Source organism: Solea senegalensis, linkage group LG4, assembly GCF_019176455.1.
Source record: "Solea senegalensis isolate Sse05_10M linkage group LG4, IFAPA_SoseM_1, whole genome shotgun sequence".
Classification (NCBI taxonomy): Eukaryota; Metazoa; Chordata; class Actinopteri; order Pleuronectiformes; family Soleidae; genus Solea; species Solea senegalensis.
The window spans coordinates 14,738,213-14,755,661 of NC_058024.1; the positions used below are offsets into that span (position 1 = coordinate 14,738,213).

The 17,449-nt window shown below is 38.5% G+C and overlaps 1 protein-coding gene and 1 long non-coding RNA gene across 2 annotated transcripts; one reads left to right on the forward strand and one right to left on the reverse strand.

Moving 5' to 3' along the window:
• Positions 1–3,945: 3,945 nt before the first annotated feature.
• lsm3 (LSM3 homolog, U6 small nuclear RNA and mRNA degradation associated) lies at positions 3,946–6,836 on the reverse strand. Its single transcript, XM_044023153.1, has 4 exons — positions 6,781–6,836; positions 5,631–5,741; positions 5,339–5,434; positions 3,946–4,771 (listed from the first exon to the last, which is right to left on the reverse strand). Exons 1-4 carry the CDS (start codon positions 6,799–6,801, stop codon positions 4,691–4,693), a joined length of 309 nt encoding a protein of 102 aa, XP_043879088.1. The 5' UTR covers positions 6,802–6,836; the 3' UTR covers positions 3,946–4,690.
• Positions 6,837–7,528: 692 nt separating this feature from the next.
• LOC122768474 lies at positions 7,529–9,752 on the forward strand. The gene is made up of 2 exons (XR_006360305.1): positions 7,529–7,797; positions 9,131–9,752. It is a non-coding gene; the product is annotated as an uncharacterized LOC122768474 (long non-coding RNA).
• Positions 9,753–17,449: the final 7,697 nt, after the last annotated feature.

Here is a 17,449-nt window from a genome sequence, read left to right on the forward strand (position 1 = left end):
AGTGTCATGGGAGTAGTATGTGATTCCCAAAATCCATAAAAAGTCGCAAATATGGTATATCCATCCAAAATGGGAAATTACATAGTATAATAGGTCAAATTCTCTCAAAAAGTCATAGTATAATTATGTAGGTCCAAAATCACTCAAAAACATCATAGTATAGTATGTCGTCCAAAATGAGAAAAAAATATCATACTATAGTATGTAATCCAAAATCATTCAAAAAAGTCATAGTATAATATGTCATCCAAAATTACTCAAAAAAGTCATAGTATAGTATGTCGTCCAAAATTACACAAAAAAGTCATAGAATAGAATGACTGAATGTTTAGAAAGAAGCCGGGGGGTATTGGTGTGGTACCAGAGATTATTACCAACTTTAGGTAATAAAGACAAAAGTCTAGATATTGGAAGTCAAATCTGCCAATCGCTGCGGATGTTTAGTGTTTTTCCAAAGATTTTTACCTTATCTGACTTACATACATCATGTGACTTTTGTTTGCTCCACCGCACTTAACTTATAATCCACTGCATAGTTCAGTTAATGCCAATCACAAGGTGTGATGTGTGTCTTTTGTTTCCTGGCTGTTTGTTACCTGGGCTCACCTGCACCTTATCAACAGTGTTGTAGTAAATACAGTGTTTGTCATTCTCTGTCAACAACTGTTTGATTTTGTTTTCCTGGAAACTGGATCTGGATCCTGCAGCCAGAATCCGTCACAATGGCAAGAGTTATTGTTACTTATCCAGAAGATAGAAGCCGGGTATCCATGCTCCATTAGGAATGGTGGGAGGAATCTGGAATACCTAAAGAAAACCCTTGCAGACAAGGTGAGAACAACTCTAATTGCATGGAGAGAGGTGTAATAGTTGATGTAAACATCACAGAGAATACAAAATGTCAATAATATTCAGTTCCATAATGATATCAATTACAAATTTGCAGACACTTTATCGAAGAAGACCTTGATGGTAGCATAATGTATTCAATGCCACCTTAAAATATATATAAAATATGAAATAGCACAATCTGCTTGGCATTTTAATTAAATCAGACTTAACCAATGTTGCAGTTAACATAGAAACCAACAGGCCTTATCATTTCAACAACTTATAGGCTCTTTCAAAGCCTGAGTGGAAATGTATACTAGACTTACCACCTGTTTATTCTTAAGCTTATTGCTGTATTTTTCCATGACCATAAGATTCATTACTGGGGATGCCTTTCATACTATTTCAAAACATTACGCATTAGCTGGAAATCAAAAGAGATCAACACTGTATACACCTGGATGCTGTGTTGGCAATTCATCAGAGGATGTCCATATGTTTTTTTCTACAGATCAATTTCAAATTGCCCTAACATGAAGTCTGGCTATTGAAAAGCAGAGAAAAACACAAAAACAAAAAAAAAACAACATAAGTTGCCCTTGTTTACTCACTTAAAAACCTTTTCACACAGTCCTGGAGCACTATGAATGTATGTTTGTTCCTTGAATTTTTCCTGTCCTTCCTGTCCACTTATGTTTGCTACATATTATTTACTTGCTATCATCTGTGTCGTTTTTTCCTGTTTTTATTTGTAATTTATTTGCTTTCCACATGGAATGTTGCAGGACAATCTTGAAAATGATGATGAGGTGTAAGCAGAGGAGGTGCACTTCGACAAGATGAGTCTTCAAGAGGATGCAGTGAGAGACAGGCACCTGCTCCAGTAGCATTTGGCAGGTCATTTCATCATTAGGGGAACAGAAACAAGAACCACTCTGGGCTGTAATTGCTTTGTGTGCAGGGACGGCAGCACCAGAGAATATTTCTTGGAAGAGTGGAGAGGCCATGAAGAAGCATAAGGCTGTATGATTGGGTTCGAGGTGGTTAATGGCCAGATGTCGCTCTGCAGAGCAGAGCCAGTGGCATAAGCCATTTTGGGGTGATTAAAGACCAAACATGTCACCACATCCTTGCCCTTATGGAAGGGTTTTACCGTGTGAAAAAGGACACCTGCCAGAAAGGCATTGTAGAAGTTATGACATGTGATCACCGCTGCTTATACCAAGACCTGCGTGGGATAAGAAATATCTATATCTATGTCTATAGATATATCTATATCTCAGTCCATCCATTTGTTGTATTCCTATATTATCTCAAATTCTGGTTCTACTGCTGGAGAAAGTGTATGTTGCGCATGTGAAAACAGTACTACTGTATCTTACCGCTGATCTTGAGGTCTTATTCTCTGCATTAGAGCCAACACCAAAAATATTCAACGTCTTCAAAAATACACACGTACCAATGCAGAATTAATACTGTCATGTAGAATGTGATCCATACTTTCCAAACAATGTGTCTAAATACAGGTGCAAGTGCAGAAGGTCTGCATTTGAATATGAAAGCAAACCCTTCAGTCTCTAGTCCATGAATGACACGACCAGGGAATTCTGTTCCTGTTTCGGGCTGGAGGAAAAAAGACAGAGGCAGATTTAAATAACTTCGGCCACATCAGAGTCATTTTTAGAGTGTGAACACAAAGCCATGTGGCCTCATCATATCAGAGCTGCGGTGATTAGAAAATATTTCTGACACAAGTGTGAAGGCATGTGAAGCATGTAGTCATTTGTTTTTTGGACTGGTGGGAAGGACAGGCCTGTCTATGTACTCTTAAGGACAATGCTTTAATGTGCTGAGCATTGCAGACAACTGACAGTGAAAGAAGCTCTGTTTTATTGACAGGCAGACAGTCTTATCTATCATAATTCAATAGATGCAAAGACTCTCTTCAAGGCAGTCAGACAGTGATTTTTTTTTTATTATGGATCATCATTGTTCTGAAATGCCTCAGTTCACAAGCTTTCTCACCATGTTCTTCTTCTTCTTTTGATAATTTTTGGCCGGCTGTACATCGGGAGGTGCAATGCTGCCCTCACCACTTCACCTGCTCATGGAAATCTGTGAAATAGTAAGCAAAAATTATAAAATGATGCCTTATTAGTACGGCAATGGGTGAGGAAATATTTACACTGCTGGATGCTTTCATGACTGAGGCTGAGCTGAGCTGGAACTTTGTACATCAGTGAGAGGCGAAAGAGAAGATGCTACTGTGGCTGTGGTTCAGTGGTGGAGTGGGAAGATAATTAAGCATTTTATGCCTTTTTTTAAACGTGACTGTTTCTTGTTTGGAAAACTTTGCAGGGAGATGGATGCTGGACATGACACACTGTGGTCGGTTGAGCCATGCACAAAGACATCAAAGTTATTGAGAGAAGAACACTCCACAGTAGGCAGAGTGTTTACAAATGAACCTTCCTCAGATCTTCAAATTGTCATGACATGAAACAGTGACGTGGTAAAGTATACTCTCCTCACGTCCTCAGTGTATTTCTGTTGCTGTTGCAGCAATCCCACTAATGTAATATTACCATCAACTACAGGCATTTGTAAATGACTAGATCTATGCTGCCATCATGTGGTTAAAATATTGAAATACAAGTGTTTAGTGCAACATACTTATGCTGTTAATTCAAGAATTTGTAAATGTAATTTTGTGGTACTTGTTCTATATATCATTACATTTACAGGGAAATGGTGTACTTTGTACTTTGGTATACATACAGTATTTATGTAATTATTATATTACAGTTTAACATACAATACAGTTTGAACACTACAAAACCACAGCTGGTTAAACCTGCTGGGATACTCACTCATTCATCTTTTACCACTTTATCCTCCACATGAGGGTCACTGGTGCCAATCCCAGCTGACATAGGGCGGAAGGTGTGAGTGTACTTAGTCACTTCTAGTTTTAACGAATAGAGCTTGTGCATTGTGTTGTGATACACATAGATGCACAATAATACAGTAAAATCAGTTGATTGCCTAGTTTGCTAATTCTAGAATAAATTGTAAATGAGATTTAAGTTACTTTTCACAAAACTCAAGAGTCAATTATTGTTTCAAATCTCCTATTTTATTCAAATTTACCAAAACAAAATGATACATATCCATGTTTGCACATGTAAGCATGATGTACCCCAAATCCAACACAAGACAAAAAAATTATATCTATATTTATATAAAAAAAGAAGAGAAAACACTCAACAGAAACTCAGAGAATGTCCCAAATATTCACATATCTTCAGTTTGGAGCAACTGCAAGACAATTACTTTGAGACAAGACAGAAATTTCACTCGAAGAATACATTTCACAATGAAGATTCACATTAATCCCATTTACTTTTTTTTCTGATTGTAGTTTTTTCCCAATGAAAATACGATGGGTTTCTGGTAATTAAAAACAATGGGATTGAGAGGAAACCAAGACCTCTCGAAAAGTTTAACAATAATGTTTTAATTACAAACCAAAATGGTGGGAATTATGATTTCAGTCAAATAAAATATCCTGAGGAATGAAGGCCTAATATCATCACAATCCCAAATTAATCAATCAATTAACCCTTTTAAAAAAAATCACCTCCAAGTTTTGTTCCTTGAGCCAAACCATGTTTTTCATCTTTCTAGCCACTACAAAAAATAAAAAATAAACATCAGGTGAGTTTCTGACGGTCTGAACCACAGGGGACAGATGCTTTAATCCTCACTGTATTTCAGTCTGTTATGACAGCACAACAAGGGTGGTGCGAGAAACCTTTGCAGCTATAGCCGATGCCCAGTCACCCGCAAATGGTCAGTGTTAGCCCACTCTTAGAGGCGGAGCTACAAGGACCACGCCATCGCCTCGGACAAACAGCATTGGAATGTTCCTCTTGGTAGACTAAAAAGGACAAAAATAAACAAAAGGCAAATAATTTACTTTACTTTCTAATTATGTGGTTCTAAATGTACATTGAACTCTGTGGGGGGGGGAATTAACTTATATTTAGACAAAAATTAATACAAGACAATCAAGACACATTCTTCATCCTAATTCAAAACAATACAGTAGATGTGTTCGAGATGGAGCAGGAAGAAGCACCATGCTTATTGTGTCCCACCCCTCCATCTAAAGTTACATCAAATTGTTTTTTTTCAGAAAACAATATAGACATACACACACACACACACACACAAAGTGGGATTTGAACCTGTTACCTTATTGCTGTGAGGCAACAGTGCTAGCCACTACTCTGCTGGATGTTATAACTGCAAATCACCCAGTGTAGAATTTGCCCATAAAACATATTCACCATTATAATATAATTTCACCTGAAGATGGAATGATTTTGTTTTTTTTTTGTCTCCATGGAGTTTTAACATCCTGCAAGATCCTGGAAAATCAGTTTCGTGAGTATATGTGAAGCAGCATGACTGTAGGGTTTCAGTAAAGGAAAACACATTGTACCTTGTAGAGTTCTTCATAAGTCTCCTCATCAATCTCCACCGTAGTCACAGTCTCCTCCACATCACCCAGGATCATGTTAAGGTGTTGGTCATAGGCCTGGACACCCAAACAAAAAGATTAAGTGGTAGGAGTGAATTCTCAATTAATGTAAGTGATCTCTTGAGAATCTCAACACTTTCTACAGCTCATCACATGGAGGCCAAGCTCACTGCTCAAAATTGTTAGTCTGCTGCTCTACAATCACGCACATGAAACTTCAAAACTTTGTTGGCAGTGTGTGCGCACATCTTACATGTAGTCGCCCGCGGAGCTCCCTGTCGTTTCGCATCTTGACATAGATCCTCTCATCAAGACTGAGTCTGATCAGGTCAAGTGGTTCCTCTACCGTGTTGGTGGTTGGTTGCTGAAACAAACAAATAACATGTGTCACACATGAGACAGTTTCATTCATTCAAGACACTTTCATTCATTCATTCATTCATCTTCTACCACTTTATCCTCCACGTGAGGGCTGTGGGGGGCACTAGTGCCAATCCCAGCTGACGTAGGGTGAAAGGCGGGGTTCACCCTGGACAAGTCACCAGTCCATCTCAGGGCCACATAGAGACAAACAACCTTCCACACTCACACCTACTGTCGATTTAGATCGTCCAGTTTGCCTAATCCCCAAATCTGCATGATTTTGTACTGTGGGAGGAAACTGGAGAATCCGGAGATACAAGAAAACTGAAGAACAAAACGAAACTGCCATTTCTGTAGCTACATCCAATCCATATGGCAATGAAAATTCCCTGCTAGAGTTCGGTGACTGTTATTGTGATCACTTATGATCACCAAAGCACACACACTCAATAGATGAACCACAGATTTAAATAATCGTTGCATCGCTAAAGGATTTGAATAAAATATCTGAACACACTCACAACGTACGGGGTGAATGATGACCAAAGGTTTTACTGATATTGTTCCATTAAGAGCTAAACCTTATGTCAGGACTGAGTTATGTGACAGAAATGTTTAATTTTGTGGTAAAAGCATGTTGGCGAACCAATCTGCAGCTAGCATTTCATACAAAGCTCATTTCAGCATGTACATACATAACACAGAGAGAAGTGATGTGAACTTTCTCTTTTTTGTAATTTAAAGTTAAAACCTTTGAATGTGTGCCTGGATTGCCTATATAAGTATGTTTTATTTTAAAGACGAGTTTGTTTGTTTTCGATGTCAAACAACCACTCAAACACGTTTAGCACTACATGCTAACCAAGCTAACGTGGCTGAGTCGATGTGACGTACAATTTCGGGCTATTAACACACGCAACAACACACAAAGCCACACAACTAAACACTAAAATGTGCACATGGACAAAACCGCCCGATGCTGTTTGTTCAGAGTTTAAACATATGCCTTAAACAGCAGGAGTTAAAGCGGCGGCACCGACCTGTTCTACTTCGTCCGCCATGATTTTTGAGTCAGCGTCGTGTCGCCACCCTCCAGACCTGTACGGAGGTTGCCAGGTCCGCTGAAAACACGCGCTTTGGTGGCACTTCTGAACATATCACATTTTTTCCAGGTGTTAAATGCAATGGATAAATTTTTCATGAATCGACAAATCACCATCAAATTAAAAGCAAAGCAGATGTTAGTTTTAAATGACATACTGAATGTATTTGACCTTCCTCATGACTAATTATTAATCATATTTTATTTACTAGAAAACCACTGATTTAGACGCATTTTTAGTTTAAGTCCCTTCTACAAAGTGTTAATATATGTTTTAATCAACGTTTTGACTCAATGTACACAACGTAAGGTGAATGTAAAGTTTTTAAGTTGTTGTTATAGCGATTTTTGATTGTTGTTATTTATATTTGTATTCATATAACTTGTTTCTGTAACGTGTTTTCCAGGCACACGCTTGGATACAGTTAACTATGAAACATTTTTATTTGTCTTGTTTTTATATTGTTTTATGCTCTGTTGTTGTTATTAGTAGTAGTAGTAATAGTACTACTGCTTACTAAGTACTATCTGTACTAGCAGTCATAAGAGAACAGGACTGAATAATGTATTTTTATTTGTACGTAAGACTTGCATTGGGACTTGTGTATACTTTGCCAATCCCATCCCACGTGTACTGCAGAATAATAGCCAAACTTGGCAACCCATTACGTACTTCGAAGCGGATAAGCGGTGTCACTTATCTGACTGTCTCTCCTCCCGCTTTCCAGACCTTTCCATCCTACTACGTGTCTTCATTCCGGCAGCTGTCAACTCAGCCGTCCATCGGCGAGTTTTTATTTAATCTTTTAACCTTACTGTTGTCCGCATTTATTTTCATTAATACATGTTTTTGACAGTGTGGCGTAGTAAGTCGAGTGTGGCCATTGTTAAGGAAAAGCTTTCCAGTTTTACAGCGTCAAATGTTCAAATGTCGAGTGCGAGTGGAAGGTCACAGGTTAGTAGTTGTGTTCAATTTGCAGTAGAGTTTTGTTTAGGTTGCGAATAGAAACGTTTCAGGACAGGTTATCAGGTTCTTTTCGTGATAGGACGAGTATGTTCCCCATCCTTGTGTCAGTCATCCTAGATCATCTTCAGGAGTTAGCTGTAGCCAATTTCACTTACTTTAATCAATGATGTAGACAATTATTTATTGTGTAACAAGGGGGGAAATAAAGCCGAAAAGCCCTTATTTCACCTGAACAGGAAGTGTATTAAAATGTTTCTTTTACATGTTAAAACCCTATTGTGTTTGCAGCTACAGTCTGTTTTGATAATCAATCTTTCAATGAGTGGTTATTTTTATTTTTTCAATTTAGGCTAAATATTTCTTTTACAATGGTTTTTATGTGTCCAACCCAGACAATTAGTAGACTTACGTAAATGTTGAAACACTAGAAAAAAGAAACCTACACTATCTCTGTTAATAGAAGTCTTAAGGCCAAGTAGTAAAACTGAATACTACTAGGTTTTGGAGATGTTTAAACTGTGTCTTAAGGTTCTGTTAATGCCTCATCCAGCAAAAATACAAAATACATTTTATACATACATAGTTCGCACTCCTGCTGTTTTTTTACGCAGTCGCAGTGCTATTGTCTTTTATTTGTGCGCCTCCTCGCCCAGTCCAGCCCAGTGTCCCCATACTGGTTGTTGGTGCAGGTCCGTAGAGGCAGAGCAGAGCAGAGCAGTGGTGTTACCCATTCCACCCTTAGCTGCAGCGTGGCTCTGTGGTGGAAGAGATCCCTGCTACAAACCAAGATACTCCAACTGATTTGTGGATCAAAGCTTGTAGTTGTACTTATTTAAAGCAACAGACATGCTACCTTCACCATTCAATAAAAACTTGCTACACTGACATTTAACAAGGTGCCTCATTCACTGGCACTCTGCAGTGTATAATATTTAAATTGCCAGGCCCAATAAGTTCAATAATTACGCTAACCTGTAAAAAAAAAGTTAAATTGTAAATGATCAAATGGGATTTGTGTGTCCACACATAAGCAACCCATACTGTGAATTTACATTGACCTTTGAACTGTTAGTTTTTCAACTTTCCTGTGCTTTCATGTTAATTTCTGTATTTCATTCAGAGAAATGGGAGTACAGGCCTCTGATTTTCTGAGTAGTTTGTATCCCCTTTTCATCTTGGCAGCACTTTGTTTTAGCATAAAATGTGCTAGCAAAATAAATTAAATGTTCACCAAATGTACTAGTGATAGTACAGTGAGACTTAATCGACCATCTGTTTCTCCCTCCTCTATCCTTCTCTCTCTTGTCACTACATCTTGCAGGCCCCAGCATGGGAGAGGCTGGCCACTAGATGGCGTTCAACAGCAGGAAGATTCATTGGCTTGTGTTTGTACTAATATGGGTCTCCACAGAGCTGACATAGGGCCTGATTTAAAGATAAAAGGCCCATTCATGGGACATGGAAATCAACAAAAACAAAAGCCGGTGCCCAGGTTCGGTGTTCACTTCTGGTGAAAAAAAATGAAGGGTTAAATGCAGAGGTCAAATTCACTATCACTAAATGGTGCATGTGTAAATTCAACTAATTCTAATGCAACAAATTCTAAATATCAGATAAGTTGGGCTATACTGCATGTACATTGGTAGATTAAAACAACCCATTATTAATCCTCCTCTCCCTGCACACTCATTTCCTGTCATACCAGATGCCCTTGAATAAAGGAATGGATACCAAAGAAACAGAATCATTTTAACAATCAATGATAAGTTGCATCAAATTAATTTATTTTAACATGCACCATTTCAGTCTTCCCAGGACATGTAATTTGTCATGTCTGACAAATGACATAACTGTGTTGTACAGGAGAAAATATGGCAGCGTCCAATCACATCATATTAATGCAATGTTCCTACAGATCTAACAATAAAGAGCAACAGACTTGAGACTCGTTTTGATTACTGGTGTCAGTTGTTTCTGCTCAGTCCTGAAACAGACTAGTCACTCTGATCTCCTGTGTCATCTCCTTCTGTAAACCCCTAACACTCACTCTCTCCAGACACCACCACAAATGACTTAATAGTGTTTTTTTTTCTTAATTTACTCAAATGCTTATTTGTCTATTGTCTCTTATCAGAACTGCTTCCTCAAGCTGTTTTCATAGAAATAAAAACAAAAACTTTGTTGCCACTTTATGACATTATAATGTAAATATTTCATGGTGTCAGTGAGGGTAAGTGCCAAAAGATGAAAATCTGAGGGAAAAGATATTATGTACTGTATATGAAGAGTAATTAAGTGCTGAATATGAGAAAGCATGGACCTGTTGGGTTGCACTGACCCGTTTTACGCCACAGTCAATAAATGTCATTCACCCTTTCACATTAATGACAGCCTGATTTATATAGATTTAACTATGGATGAAGCCAAAGCTACTGGAGCAGACTGAAATACAGATGAATTAGCACATTCACATGCTGTATATGTATGCATGTGCTGGCAGAAACAGACACACAAAGTTGTCTTCAGTGGACCAATGGATAGCCACCACCAGCCTTTTTAATTGTATTTGTTTGTATACAGCATGTATGTATACCATGTTTGTATACCATACCATTACACAACCAATAATTATTCTAATTCACAACCCTTGGATTGGCTCATGTACCTGTCTGTCACTAACCAATCTGCCTATCTATGCACACCCTGTGCCCTTGCAGATGGCCGATGAGCGGGTATGCGATGTAGCGATTACATTTTGATAAGGTGTTTCCTGCCATTTGCTTTTCCATACTATTGATCCTATAAAAGGAAACTTTCATCAAGTGAGCACTGTGGGAACTGTTGGGTTTTGCCTATAAAGCTTTAATGCCTAAAGCAGCAATGCTCCTTCCACATAATCACATCATTAGCAGTGAGGTAATTCAATGAGAGAAAGTCCCATGTAAGTGAGACAAAATGCATTTTTAAATCTAATATTTAGTCATTTATATTGTGTTCATCAAAATGTGAATTTATCAAAATGTAACTCTGTATTTTAAAAGACAGCTGTGGATAATTCACACACAAATGCACGTCAATTCATCATCAGAGGTCAATGCTGCTGTTCCTTGCATGACATGCACATAGGTCCTGTGACTGAATGCATACATGGGTCGCATAATCTGTGTTTGGGTTTTTCCGTGAAATCCAAAATGACGTTTTGTGTAAGGCTTGATTCGAATGAGCAACATGTTTGACACTATTAATCTCTAGAAACCACAGTGCCTCTCTGAAGTTTTTGGGTACTGGATTGATGTTTCTGTTTCACAGTGTTCTTTTTGCTTTCTGTGACAGAGACAGCTCAAATTAGGCTGTGGCCCACTGCCAACTATTTGGAGCAATTGGAATTAGAACAGGCAAAAAATGATAGCCATCTATATTGAGGCCTATCTTTTCTCATCTCCCAAAAAAATTTGATAAGTGGTGATAAAGATGACAAGATTGGGTGGGTGGGGGTGAAATCGTAGAGTACATTTACATCATGTTCAGTCATGTCACAGACCATTTTGCAGAATTTGCAGATGCTTTTGGATCATGTCGTATGGCCCTGCTGTATGGTGCAGCCCCTCTTTCACTTAACATCATCATCAGTCGTGATGATTGGTTAGACATGTCTGTCGGTCACATGATGGCACAGCATGAATTTATGGCTCTGGATTGCCTAATGTGACATACTGTTCATCATACAACACCAAAAAGATTGTGTATTATAACCTTGGCATAAGGCTGGTCCATAAGCACTAACAATGAAAAATAAAAACACCTCTTCCCTTCTAATAATACCCCGGCCCCCCAATCTGCTATTCTTCTTAGGACACTGCATTGACTTCTATTCATTTGGACAGCCTAATCCTTATCCCTGACCTTAACTAAAACCACTCAGTACCTACTTCTAACCTTTACTGACCCACAATTCAGATCAAAGCAGTAAATGAAACTAGTTCCGCAGAAATAAGGCTCTGTCTCAAGAGGACCAGGTTTTGCTCTCCGTGAGGACCACTGGTCCTGACAAGGTCAGGTAAAGAGGTACTAATGCAAGTACAAACATGCAAACACATACACACACTATACGACACAACAAGTCTATAGAAAAAAACAATGGATCTGCTCTGCAATACAGATATAACTCCAGGCCATATCTATTCAAAATAAAATATGTACAAATAAATATTTTTTATCCACCTTCAATAGTACCCGTGTCAACACACACAGCTTTGGACACCATAATTGTTTTCAGTTTTGTCGCTGTCTGTAATACAAGTGCTTGTTTTTCGTCAGCCATTTCTTTCATCTGTTATCACCACAGTGACCATCATAATAAGACAAAAATATCTTCTCTGGTTACATGATATCATTTGATATATAAAGATAAATAACACATTGCAATACATTTCCATCCTCAAAGTCAAAATCACAGTACATGACATCACCACTGTTTTTGTAGCTATGAAGCTATTGGTATAAAAAGACGCGTATAATTGATCTCACACACTTCTGAGATACAGAGACTCAGCTCTCCATTGGTGACACAAGCTCCTCATTAAAAGTGAGAGGTGATGGCCAATATGCACCACGGAGGAAGAGCCTGCGCATATCTAGGGTAGTTGCACATGATGAATATATTAAAGCCGTTTTTGACAGCAGCAATATTTTTTCTGTGCATTAGGGCTTGTTGCAGAATGAGGGGATCATTTATTACACAGCTCATTAGACCACAAGCATTTGCTTCTGTATGACGTGCATGTAATCTGCAGCCTCTCATAAACTCTCTATAAGAGCCGTAACGGTCACTCTTCCCTGTGTGTTTTTCCTCTGTCTTTTTGCACTGGGACAACTCAAGCTCATGGATTTAAAGGGATAGCTCTGGTTTTTTTTGGAAGTAGGGGTGTGTGAAGTAATGACCTATAACTGGTATGATAGAAACAGTGTAAGTTTGTGTGTCAGCTTATTTACGTATATATATATATATATATATATATATATATATATATATATATATATATATATACATATACTGTATATATAGATATATATACGTAAACGTGTGTGTATGGTTTTTATGTAAATAGTTTGTCCTTGTGCTTCTGTCCCTGAGATGTATTAAATCTATACAGTAGACTGCTCATTGTGTAAAGGAGCTCAAGCTGATCATGGCATTATCTGCTCCATCACAATATTAGCTCCATTATCTAATGGGTGAGGATATGACTTGCACTGCTGCACTTACAGTAAGTCTGCTGCAACGCTATGTGTCATCAAATATATCTCTCTCTTTACAGATTACAGACTCACTCACTGGGTTAACTATAGCTGGGGAAGGAGGGAATGAATGAATGAAGAGAGAAGAAAGTAAAGAGCGATACATGATTTACAATGGTGATTTATTATCACTTTATTAATCTCCATTAAGAATGCAGACTAATTTTTCTTCTTGCTCTGTTAATTCCTTCAATACACACACACACACAGCCTGTGTCCACTTTTCTTCTTTTGTACAAAAATGGCCAACGTGTGTTTGATTCAGAGAACTGTTAGTGAGTTGCTAAACCAGCAAAGATTCTTTTTTTTATGAAGTTGAACCAGAAAGCTGGTAATATTTCATCAAAGTTGGTTTTCTTTGTTGCACTAAAAGCCAGACGGTGTTGTGACGCAGCCCGGATTTAGCTAAACCAGAGACACGGTTGTGATTTAGTTATTTTTCTGTCTTGTTGTTGCCCTCTGAAATTATATCTTGTGCAATATAAATAGAGCTGTGATGTTGCTGACCAGAAAGTTGTTCTTTCCTGCACTAAAAACCAGCAGGTGCTGTGATTTTTTAAAAAAAACAAAAACCCAACAGGATATATATGTTTACAGTTGTTTATCTTGTACTGACAGCCAGGAGATGCTATGGTTGTGAAATAAAACAAATTTGTCCCACTGAAAAATGTAGTTGAACAGTCCTGCCGTATATTTATGTACATTTGACATGACAACATGATATGGAACCCCTTAGCGTCCGTCACAATCACCCTAGATAAAATAATTTGTCACAACAGCAGTGCAGAAGACAGAAGTAGAAAGAGATGCAGGGAGAAACAACAACAGAGAGAGAGTTTGTTTACCATAGCTAATGTAGTGTAATTAATGTGTTCAATGTCTTACCATCAAATTTAGAGTCAAATAGACCATAACGCAGTATATGCTTTAAGGTGTGGTTATAGTTCAATTGGCCGCTGATATCCCACATGATGCAAAAAACATTTTTTAAAGGTTCAGTGTGTAAGAATGAGTGACATCCAGTGGTAACACTGCAAACTGTAACTGCATCCCTCCTGTTTTCATTCAGGGAACTACAGTGTCAGTCATAATCCTTTGCTTGGGTAGTATCAAAATATCCTTGTCCATTTTTACTGTTGTAGAAACATTGCAGGGCAAGATCGAGGCCCCCATATTTGAATACACATGTTACAAAATAAAACACAAGACCAAAGGATGATTCAGCAGTATCAGGGTATATTTGTCTTCTAGAACAGATAATTGCTACCCCGTCCCTACAAAGTAGTGTCTCTGTGTGCTTTTTTTGGGAGAACTAATTGTTGTTTTTTTTCAACTAAATCACAGCTTCTGTGTCGCAGGATCTGGATTCAGCAGCATTACTGGAACAAGCTTGTTTTGGTTTATTGCAAAAGGTCCAACAGAAGTTATTACATGTACTTATGTAAGAATCACCTGCAAACAGTACAGTACCGACTCAGTACATTTTACTAAGTATAAATGTGGAGGCAGACAAGTAATTCAATAAATTGATTCACCGCTATAGTGTTTGTATCCTGGGACAAGGACAGTGGTCCAATTAAACGGCATTGCTGTGGATGGAAAGGTACTGTAATAGCAGCCATTCAACTGCTGCCTTTTTAAAGAAGTCAAGAGGTGAATGAGGGAGAAGAGGAGAGAAATAAGTGGGAGCTATTGGGGAGAGGACTAACCTTATGACAGCTTCACAGTTTTGCAGGCACATTTACAACTCTCTCAGCCACATGGAGGTCCACTAGAAAATAAACTGTGTAGAAATAACGGCTCATCTAAGATTAGTTGAGCCGTTCATGTTTCGATGAGAGTCATTCATTCCATAAACTTCCCAAGAAAATGTTTATTTGCTCAATGGCCGTTCATTACAAAACAGTTTCCAGTCACATTGGACACACTCTCTGAACCTGGAGACTGTCCAGTATTTTATATATAGTCTGTGGTCAAACCAATATCCTTGCCAGAGTGTCATGCCAACAGCCACTGAAGGACGCAGGGTTGGTAACAGACTAATTTAGCTGGTTAGCTATACCAGGAAAGGGTGGATATATCGACAGGAGAAAGACACAGATTCAAAAATTCAAAAATACAATTAATTCTACACCAGTGATGGTTGCTGGTCTTTTGCCAAACCCACGTTGATAAAAATTAATGAATGGACGAACAACTGGTGCAAGGAAATGTGATAATTATGGAAAACTGAGTTTATATTTACGGTGAATAACGTACCAGAAATGTATGGAATTGGTTAGTATCACCAAACCAATAATGGGCTGCTTTGTGTTTCTAGACTTCACAGAATCCACAGGGGACTGAGACAGAAAAGGCTCCAGTAATCGTGTATATTTCTATACAGACAGTTCTTACGATCGTCACGCATTAGCCCAACGTCCATCCCTGCCCACTGCCCCATTGATTCCCAGAGAAGCTGAGCTTCCCTGGAAGTGATGATTTTGCCACATTTATCCAATCACCCTCTCGCTCACCACAGCGAAAAAAGCTATTCTGTGCATCTCACATAGATAAGCTGAAACTGAGCCTCCACTGTAACACTATAACTGACCCAATCTAATGTGTTTCACACACATGCACACACACATAAATAGACACAAATGAGTTGCACAATAATAATAATAATAATAATGATCTCTCTCCGTTACACACATATTCACAGATGAGTGGGAACAGAGCAAGGGCTCCAGAACTAAAGAAGGTCTGTCACTTTTATTTCCATCTGTAGGCTCTTGTGGCAGTGACATGTTGTCGTGAACGGAGCTTCACGCTCTGTTCTGCCACTGTCCCACTTCTCCCTCTCCATCCTCAGTTTTACTGTAAAATGGCACAAATAGACATCAAAAAGCAGAGGTGCTGCAGCATCCATAACAGCGTACAATGCAGCGCACATTGTGAAAAGAAAGCATTCATTATTTCCTTCTGTCAGTCTACAGTTTCATTGCATTTCCTAATTTTGATGACCTCTTAAATGAAAGAAATGTGAATATACAATACAGGAATGTTTGTCAACTTAGCAAGCTAACAGAATAAAGGTTATGTCCAGATTCTTTGATTCATTATAACAAATCCTGCACATCAACTGCTGATTTTCTGCAAAAGCTTGACATCCACAGGGGGTGATAGAGGTTCAGCACCAGAGCATTAAAGCTAGGTTCTGCAAATGTGGATAAGTCACCAAGAGCAAGCTACACTATGCTAAAATGCAATCAGTACAACGTACCCCAAGTAAGTCCTTGTCTGTAATTAAACCATGAATTTCACCCTTACCCAAACCCTTTCAAGATAATCTGGGGAGAGTTAGGGCATGTTGTGCATAATGAATGTAACTCACTTCACCTTTCCCTTCAAGTGTGTCGGAGAATCAATGTAGTCTTCAGGTAGCATCAAATCACAAAACATGTTTAGTTTGTCCATTACTCATTCTGGGATAATATTATTTACATTATATTATATCATTTATCTTTGATTTCTGCCACACGCTGGATGTTTAACCATGTGTTCATATTGTTTAAAAAGATTATGACAGTCCTGGTTATTTTTTCCTTGCTGTGCAACAGCTTCCTCTGCTGATCCAGGCTGAAGAGAATCCAGAGCCAGAGACAGTTGCTCTTTTCACCGGGGATGATATGAACACACTGTTCATTGCCACGTCTGCACGATGATGTCACATGCTGTCATGGGCAGCCAGAGAAATGTTTTCCTCTCACACTGACTCCAATCTGTTTTCAAAAGACAGGACATCATATCTATATCTAGTGTAGGGACCTACTTTATGGGGACAAAAAGCAAGTCCCTCTTTAGTAAAACCTTACATTTTGTAATAATTATTGCTAATGTCTCAGTACCTGATACCCATAGGTGTCTTCAAAGGCCTGCAGTCAATCCATCTGTGGGTCAGAACTGTTTTGGCAGCATGAATAATTAGAACGCATTAGATAAAATAAATAAATATTTTCATATTTTTTTCTTATAAACCTTGGTATGTACCTGGACAATCTGGTGGGGCAGTTGGAGCATTTGGTGGAGCAGGAGCTCTAAGTATAGAAGTGCAAATGTATGAGTGTGCATGTGGCTCGGACCGTGCAGTCCCAGCCAATAATGAGGTCTCAATTCTGGCTCTCCATCCTGTAGCGATGGCGTCAGCGGCCACAGAAAAAAGACATTCTCCAATTAGACGCAAATACATACAGAAACTGTGATCTGTGTGCAAATGTGTTGCATTGCAAGCTGTTCTCTTTGTAAGAAAAAACCAGCCTGGATTAATTGGCAGCAGAGTTGCTGAAATGTTTTGTCAAGA